The 9,076-nt window shown below is 30.8% G+C and overlaps 1 protein-coding gene and 1 long non-coding RNA gene across 2 annotated transcripts; one reads left to right on the plus strand and one right to left on the minus strand.

Annotated features, from left to right (window-relative positions):
- Positions 1-258: 258 nt before the first annotated feature.
- On the minus strand, positions 259-1,751 carry LOC132803336 (uncharacterized). Its single transcript, XR_009638485.1, has 3 exons — positions 1,491-1,751; positions 1,012-1,139; positions 259-502 (listed from the first exon to the last, which is right to left on the minus strand). It is a non-coding gene; the product is annotated as an uncharacterized LOC132803336 (long non-coding RNA).
- A 4,386-nt stretch (positions 1,752-6,137) lies between these two features.
- Positions 6,138-7,844, plus strand: LOC107406327 (phloretin 4'-O-glucosyltransferase). The gene has a single exon (XM_048477074.2). The coding sequence runs from the start codon at positions 6,398-6,400 to the stop codon at positions 7,793-7,795; it is 1,398 nt and encodes a 465-aa protein (XP_048333031.2). The 5' UTR covers positions 6,138-6,397; the 3' UTR covers positions 7,796-7,844.
- Positions 7,845-9,076: the final 1,232 nt, after the last annotated feature.

A 9,076-nucleotide genomic window follows, 5' to 3' on the forward strand; every position in this document is an offset into this window, starting at 1 on the left:
CCACAATTTATGCTCCTTCTAGAGATGAATGAGGCAAATAATGAACAGGATGAGAAAAGTTTATAAAGAAAAATAAAAAAAAGCAAAAGGATATCAATTCAACATCTTAAACGCTATACAAATTTTCAGTAAACAAGGACAAACATCTCTCTACTATAACAATTTCTAGCCTTTATTTCCACCAATCATTTTTAAAAACCTCTCTATCTTTGCATAAAGAAGGTGCATTTAGAATATGGACAATTTAAATTTCTCCACTATAGCTTGCCCCATCTGCACTTTCTTGTTAAATCAAATGTAAAAATGAAGTGCACACAAGTTGATTGTCTTGTAAAGATGCAGATTGTGTTTAAATGTGTATACACTACCTCGTCAAAGAGGACTCTGTATGCATTCAAGTCATGATATATTTTTCGGTTTTTCGTGTTGCAATGATCAAGTGCTTGTGCAATGTAGTATGCAACTCTCACACGCATCTCCCATGGCAGTGGCTGTTTCTCCCCTAAAACAAAAATCTTATATTGAGAAAAAGCACGGTAAAAGAGAGACCAGGAATACATGGCCACCAACAATTTAATAAAATAAGAACAGTCACACTTGCAATAAAACATCAATTGCTAAAAATAGTAAAAAGGATAGGAAATAATACATTAAAAAAAAAAACACAGTCCATAGAGCTAATATATTTAAAGGACAAAACATCTCAAAGGAACAATATCATAGAAACTTGAATGAGTAAAATCCAGTACTACTGGTTTCACTATTGAGTAACTTGTAGTTTAAGATTAATTTCTCTTTGCGTCTTTTATTATATATGAATTTTTAATTTTGAATCTCTCTATTAGTAGATTCCTTGTCACTAACTATCCTTGATTAAGGCCAACTTATGGTTTAACCGCCAGAATAAATAAAAATAAATACATAAATAAAATAATTCATTAAAATGGTATGAAATTAGAAGGTCCACAAAAATCAACAGTGGTTATATCCATAAAGACCAAAGAAACATACAGTGAAAGAGATGCTTGGAGAGAGTATCATTAGGCATATACTCCGCTACTAACAACCGCTCGTCTCCCTCAGCACATCATCCACAGAAATCTAACAAGCTTCTCAACTCTAGATATTGGAGCCACAATCTTAAAAAAGAAAGCAATTTCTTGAATATTTGCTCCCAGTAAACAATGAGATCCATAGAATAAACAAAATAATTCAAAAGAGTTTATTACATTATGATTTCTAGAAGCCTAAGTAAATAAGAATAACTATATACATTAAGTGATTACCCAAAAATAATAAAAAATAAAAACACTTTAAAAGCAATTAAACAAAAAGAGAAACATTATTATTTTTTTTTTTTAAAAGAACAGAACTGAACCAGAATGAAAATATATATATATATATATATATATATATAACATAAAAACACAAACAGAGGTATAGAAAAATCAAAATGAAGGAGAGGAAGGAAGGAATGGCAAAGAACCCACACTCCAACGGCAAGGCACTAACGGCGGCGACTCTTTCTGGTTCCGAAGGGTGGCTTGTTGGGCTGGGTTTGAGATTTTTGAAATAATCAAGTCGGTGGCTGGTTGGGCTGGTTCCGAACGGGGAGATGCGAGCGGGAAGGGGGTGGAAGCAGAGGAGAAGAGGAATTTTGGCAAAGGTGGTTCCAGCTGATGCGAGGGGGAATGCGAGCTCCTGTGAGCGGGAAGGGGAGATTTTGCCAAAATTCTCACATGAGAGTTGCAATTCCACTGGACCGTTGACGCCAGATATGAAAATCCAATGGTCTTTATTCTCTCACGTTTTTTGTCCGCATATAACCCATGCGGTCGGTCCTCATGCTAGCCTCTCTGTATATATATATATATATATAGTTTGTACATAAAGTCAAGTCAAATCAAACTGTCTTGATCATTTTAATACAGATCTTTCATAAATTTTTGGATCGAAAAGTCAGAGTTTAAAAACTAATAAATGTTTTAATACGGATTTATAAACTCTTGAATCACTTTGACGAGGTTTTGTTCTTTTTTTTTTTTTAAAAAAAAAAAATCCATGTACGATGTGTTTTTACTCGGAGATTGACCTCCATACCTTTCGTAATTTATTTATTATTTTTAATGTTTTTCTTTTTCTCTTTTTCTCTTTTTCTCTTTTTTTGCAAATTATAATTCTCTTCTACCAATGTAATTATATATATAATATGTATACATAGGGAGATAAATTCATCTTAACGTAATATATAATATAATAATTAATAATATATTTTTTTAGGATTAATCACTCCTTTTTCCTTTGATTTTATTTGTTATTTTTTCATTTTTTTTATTTAGAAACTTTGGTCCTCCATAATTTTTTTTTTACTTTTTTTTTTGGGGCTAAAATAGCCCTTTGTAATTCAACCATAGATATAGAGTCCTGATATTAAACGAGGTCAAAGAGTAACTAAGAAAGCGGTTCAAATGTCATTTACCAAAAAACATAAAAGGTTCTTTAAAAGTGAACAGACCACAAGTTTTCTACTTTTCTTTTCTTTAATTTCTTCACACCTAAAAATAATAATAATAATAAATAAGAGTTTTATATAAATGGCTGCAATTAAAGAGCGTAAATCTGTCATATTTTTTCATATACATATAAAGTACCAAGAGTTAACTTGGATTGACTTAATTTTAGTACTAAACTTGAATTGACCTACTTATCTTTAATATTTACCACCGTGAAAATACTATTTATCCTCTCCAAAATTCTTTCTCTTTGTTTCATAAGCAAATTTCACTGATTATGATATTTCAATGCATTGTAGTTAAAAATCCAATAGGCCTAGTCTATTTGTGGAGCTTCTAAATGATGATGGTTTCCAGAATTTTTTTTTTTTTTTTTTTGTTTTTTATGATAATAAAGTATTTCAGACTAATGAAGAAGTGAATAGTTAATTATATATACGAATACACTGTTCTTATATTACATCTTATATGTAAAAATCGAGTTAACCCACATAGTAAAATTGAAAAATCTAATTATATTTGGTTTTTGATGGAGAAATATTATTTGTTAGGATCTTTAGGGATAAAAATCTTACTCTTATTGGAAATACATATGAATCGAAGATCATCTAAGCCATATAAAGGAATCAGATTTTATTTTTCAATTACCTCTTTCTACACACACATACTCAAACAAGCACACATATTCTCTTAACATAAATCATCGTTCAAGCATTCAACATCGAAGTTTTCAAAATTTTCATACTTTCTAAGATTTCTTCAATTTGTTCATTATTGTCTTATTTGAATTTTGCTTGTAAAGTCCTTTTAGTCTTAAGGCAGTAGAACAACTTATTAAAATTCATTTCCTATTTTTTAGTACAATTGCTTATTAAAAGTCCGATTTATTTGCACAATATTATTTTTCTTTTGAATTTGTTACAATTCAAAAGTAACATACTCTTACGCGTATAGAGACATTGATTATTGGCTAAAGAATCAACATAGAGAAAGTTTGCCCATTCCATTAAAAAATGCAATGCAAGGATTGCAAGGAATTTGGCTATATTGAAAAAGATTGATACTTTAAAAAAAATAAATAAATACAAAGCCAAGTTCTCTAAGAGCAAAGAAAATGTTGGAATTATTTTTTATGCGCCAAGCTACAATAGAAGTAAAAGGTGACAAGTAGCATGTTGATACTAGCTATAGCAACATTATTGGTGATGCAAGTATTTTTTTTGCATTATTAATATATAAAGTAAATCACAAGTTCGATTGAGAATTTGAGCATTAATGAAAGCAATTGGTAAAGGTACAATGACGAAACAAGCAAAACGGCTTGTGAAAAATATTCTTAGATCCCAATTTGAAGCAAAATCTATTTGCTCCTAGCTTTAAGCAAAAAATCTGCTAAGAGTGGGGAAGATTAGAGGTGGCAATCTAGGTCATGACACAGCGACATGACTCGAAAATGATACGGAATAAATAGGTTTGGATTTATTATAAATGGGTTCGGATCAACCCGTTTAACATGATTATTAATCATGTCATTTTCGAATTGACCCGTTTAACTCGAAATTGATCCGTTATGACCCATTTATTAAACATGTCAATTTCAACCCAATACGATTATATACCTATTACAACCCATTTAAATTTAATTTTAAATTATAATTTTATCCATAATATAATATTTAATAACTAAAAAATATTATAAATTAAAAACTTTATAAAAACAATTTTCTATTATTAATTTTTTAAAAACAAAAATAACTCTTTAATAAAACAAAAATAAATAGGTTAATTTTCAAATTAACGGGTCAATTTCAGGTAAACAGATTAATAGATCAACACGACCCGTTAAAGTAATCGTGTTAAACAAGTCGTGTCATATTGACCTATTTATAAACAGGTCAGATTAGTATTTTAGGTATTTGACACGATTAATAAATGGGTCGTATTCGGATTAGATATTTTTGACACAATTATTAAATGGGTTGACACGAACACAATCCATGAACACGAATTGCCAGGTCTAGGGAAGATGATACAAGATGGCTATTCTTTGTACTTTGAAAGAAACTTTTGCTAAATCTACAACAACAAGATGATCATAGTCAATGTTAAAGCAAAAATATTTTTCTATTTAATGAAGATATACCAAAGATGTAGTTATGAAGGTGCAACAGAATGACTCATGGCTATGGCACCAAAAGTTTGTCGTTTTAACCTTCACAGATTGAGTTTTGTGAATCAAAATATTTATATATATATATATATATATATTATGATGAATGATTTGCCATCAGTTAAAGAAAACGATGCAATTACCAAAAAAAATTAACAAAAAAATGATGATATTTGTGAAAATATTTTCTTTAAAAGCAATACTATCAATCATTTAGCTTAGACAAATCATGAAGAGCAAAAAAACTTGCTAGAGTTGATACATACAAATGTATGCAGTCCAATGAGAGCTTAATGCACAACCAAAATAGGTAGTTCATACCTTTAATTGACAATTATTCAAAAATGTCTTAGGTATATTTTATGCTAGAAAGAACATAAGTTTTGAAATTTCTAAACAATACAAAAATTATGTTGAAAAAAATAAAATTGTCGTAAAATAAGTATTGAATACAACTTTGAACAATTTACTAAATTTTATGAAGAAGAAAGTGTAGAACATTAAATTACAATTTGCTATACTCCTAAACAAAATGGTATATCAGAAAGGCCTTCATGCAAGAAGCTTAGTCATCAGTTAAGATTAATATGCAAGGAAACACATATATGTTACCTAAGGTGTCTTCATAAACTTGTAATGTAATTAATTGACACTTGGACTAGCACATATTTTCATACATAAAATTAAAATGTAAATAATTGACACCTAAGGTAGCTAGATGCCAACATACATATTAATTTGATCCTTTTATGAACAAGATGATTGGTGGACCTAAATTCTAGATGCACAATTTAATTAATATGTAGCACATGTATATGCATGGAAATCTATATACTCATTTTATTTTTCTATTCCTAGTATGTTCCATCAATGATTAAACCTCACCTTAATTTACAAAATAGTTCATTTTTAACTTTATTTATTTTTATTTATTTTTTAATGTTACCAAATAGTTAATTTTTAACTTATTTATTTTTATTTCTTAATGATTTTTATTTGTGAGGAAAAAAATGAAGCAGAAGATTTGAAATTTTCTTTTTTGCTGAAAAGAGAAGATTTGAAACTGCATGTATAAACCACAGCAGATTAACTGGATTGATTTTGACATTTACTTTCACAAAAAACGTGTACACTTTTATCTAGTTATTTGTAGAATATTAGAAGATAAATAGTATAATTTCTGGCATAATTCACTCCCTTTGGCCCTTGTAATTTTTATTTATTATTATTATTTTTTTTTGGTTGTTTACTTTGGCCTTTCATTTAATTCAACCACATGGAAAATGCTAAAAATATTAAACAACAAAGAGTAGCGAAGAAAGTGACCCAAGAGTCAAAAGATGACACATTTTTCTATCTTATCCATTCTCCCCTTTATTTTTCTTTCTTTACACCTAAATTATGCTTATAAAATTAAAATAAATAATAAATAATAAAACATTTTTTAAATCAATTATTCACGAGTACGGCAATAAGACATCTCATTTTCGTCACTCCCATAGTTACTTTATTTCAAGAGAAACGAAAAAAAAAAAAAAAAACAAAAAAGCAAACAGACCAACAAACAACCCTTATTTAATATTTACCTTCCTCACCACGCATATAAAACAATTCCACTTTCTTCATCTTAAACCCCATAATAAACCCATCACCAACTCAAAGATTTACAAGTCAAGTGCCATCACGCGCCGCCTTCTAATCCCAAAAGCCATCAATGGTGGATCTCCGGCGAAGACCCCGATTCCTCCTTGTCGCCTTTCCGGTACAAGGCCACATAAATCCAGGCCTTCACTTTGCAAAGCGAATTATATCTATCGGAGCACATGTCACCTTCGTCACCGCTCTCTCTGCTCACCGCCGCATGTCCACCGGAGGTTCAACAACGGTTCCTGGACTGTCTTTCGCACCCTTTTCCGATGGCTACGAAGACGGGTTTAAACCTGGTGTCGATAGGGAACACTACCTGTCGGAGATCAGCCGTTGTGGTTCCAAACATCTCTCCGATCTCATCCTTTCAGGGGCCGGCGACGGCCAACCATTCACCGGTTTAGTCTCTACCATCTTCATGCCATGGGCATTGGAGGTTGCCCATGAACTTCAACTCCCTTCGGCTCTTCTCTGGGTTCAACCAGCAGCTGTATTCGACCTATTCTTCTACTTCTTCCATGGCTATGGCGATCTGATCAAGAACAATAGTAATAACCCTTCATGTTCGATAGAATTACCAGGACTGCCACTGAAGTTCACTGGCCCTGAACTTCCTTCCTTCTTGCATGCTTCTAACACAGACATTTTGGGTCTAAAAATATTCGAAAACCAGTTCGAATTGCTTGATAAAGAAAAAAACCCAAAAGTGCTTGTGAACACCTTCGATGGTTTAGAGACAGAGGCTTTAAGATCAATCAGAAAGTTCAATTTGATCGGAATCGGACCGTTGAATATTCCTTCTGATACTTCATTTGGAGGTGATCCTTTCCAAATCTCAGAGGATTATAAAGAATGGCTGGATTCAAAGCCGAAAAGATCAGTGATTTATGTGTCTTTTGGGAGTATCTGTGTTCTGTCAAATCCACAAATGGAGGAAATTGGAAGAGCTTTGTTGGATTTTGGCTCTCCATTTTTGTGGGTTATGAGAAGGAAACAAAAAGTACAGGAAAATGGCAAAGAAAAAGAGGAAGAGGAAGTCAGCTGCAGAGAGGAATTGGAGAAGCTTGGGAAAATAGTTCCATGGTGTTCTCAGCTGGACGTTTTATCAAACACTTCATTGGGTTGCTTCGTGACACATTGTGGATGGAATTCCACATTGGAGAGCTTGGTTTGTGGGGTTCCAATGGTGGCTTTCCCACAGAGAGTAGAGCAAGGAACAAATGCTATGCTGGTGGAAGATGTTTGGAAAACGGGGTTGAGAGTGAAGGCAAATAAGGAAGGGATTGTTGAAAGACATGAGATTAAGAGGTGCTTGGAATTGGTTATGGAAGATGAAGAAATTGGGGAAAAAATTACCAGGAATGCTAAGAAATGGAAGGATTTGGGTAGAGAAGCTGCCATGGAAGGTGGTTCTTCTGATAAGAATTTAAAGGCTTTTTTGAAGATGATTCAAGAGAAGGTATAACCCTTTTTTTTTTTTTTTTTTTTTTTTTTTTGGTTGGGGAATTGAATGGATTTTTATTTTGTTCATGAAAATGAATTGTGATTTTATTCCTATTAATATTGATCACTTCATGAATATAATTTATCTTTTCTTTCTCTAATAAATTTCTTATCTTTACATATATTAAAAAATATATATATTCTATTTTTTTTTAAATGAAGTATTTGTATATAAATATTTAAAAAAAAAAAAATATAAACTTCTGGGAGTGGAAAAATACGGAAACACCATTATGTATATGTAAGCTTTTTCCAGACATGAAAATAAAAAATATAAATTAGAAAAGCGAACATATGAATTTCTATATATATATATATATATATATATCATAATAAAGCATATATTTGAAAAGTAATTTTTAACATTCTACCAGTAAGACAGGGAGTGATCAGCACGGAGATGAATAATATATACTATGTATAACGATAAGTCTTAAGTGTTTCAAAATTGATAGTATTTTAAATATGCCTGATTCAAGTATTCACAAGTAATAATATAACGCATTTACAATAAAGTATTTCATTTAGTCATCAACTTGTCAAAGAAATTCAATCATTCGAGCGCTTTTCGAGCTCCTGTTATTTATTTATATGTTTTTTGTTTTATATGGTCAATCATTGGCATTTGGATTTTGGAGATTCACAGACCCTCTTGTCCAATATTTATTCCAGTTAATTAATTAATGAAAGCTACTTTCTTGAGTTTGCATTATTCAATGAATGGGACAATGATCTCTATCTATTTTTATTATTGGAAGGCTCATTGCCTTCAATTGAGATATAACTCTACCACTATTTATTTACTCTATCTATTTTTTTTTTTTTTTTTTTTTTTGGTTCCAGCAAAGTCTGTTTTTTCTGATGATATAGAATCATATCTGGATGATCAGTAAGTGGCGAAAATGCTAAAGACAAGAACAAAATAAATAAAAACAAACTTTTTCATTGAATGATTGATTATCCAATAGATTTAGCAATAACTAAAAGATTGTTAGTAATCCACACGGCTTTGACTAAAGTGCACATTCATATGCATATCAATGTGTCACTCACTTTTTTATTCCAATACGACAATTCTAATTAAAAATATAAAATGAAAGAGTCTGAACAAAATCATTATTCCTTCATATTAACCGTAAATACATTAATTTGGCCACCATATATATCTTTGTGATTTCGCCAAAATAGTATCCCTAAAATTAAGTAACAGATATCCAAGAAAAAATAAAATACCTTTTGATCA

The sequence above is a fragment of the Ziziphus jujuba genome, chromosome 3 (assembly GCF_031755915.1).
Source record: "Ziziphus jujuba cultivar Dongzao chromosome 3, ASM3175591v1".
Classification (NCBI taxonomy): domain Eukaryota; kingdom Viridiplantae; phylum Streptophyta; class Magnoliopsida; order Rosales; family Rhamnaceae; genus Ziziphus; species Ziziphus jujuba.

What these genes read in the sequence shown, in the direction of transcription:
- LOC107406327 (XM_048477074.2), top strand. Translation starts at nt 6,398, where the DNA reads ATGGTGGATCTCCGGCGAAGACCCCGATTCCTCCTTGTCGCCTTTCCG.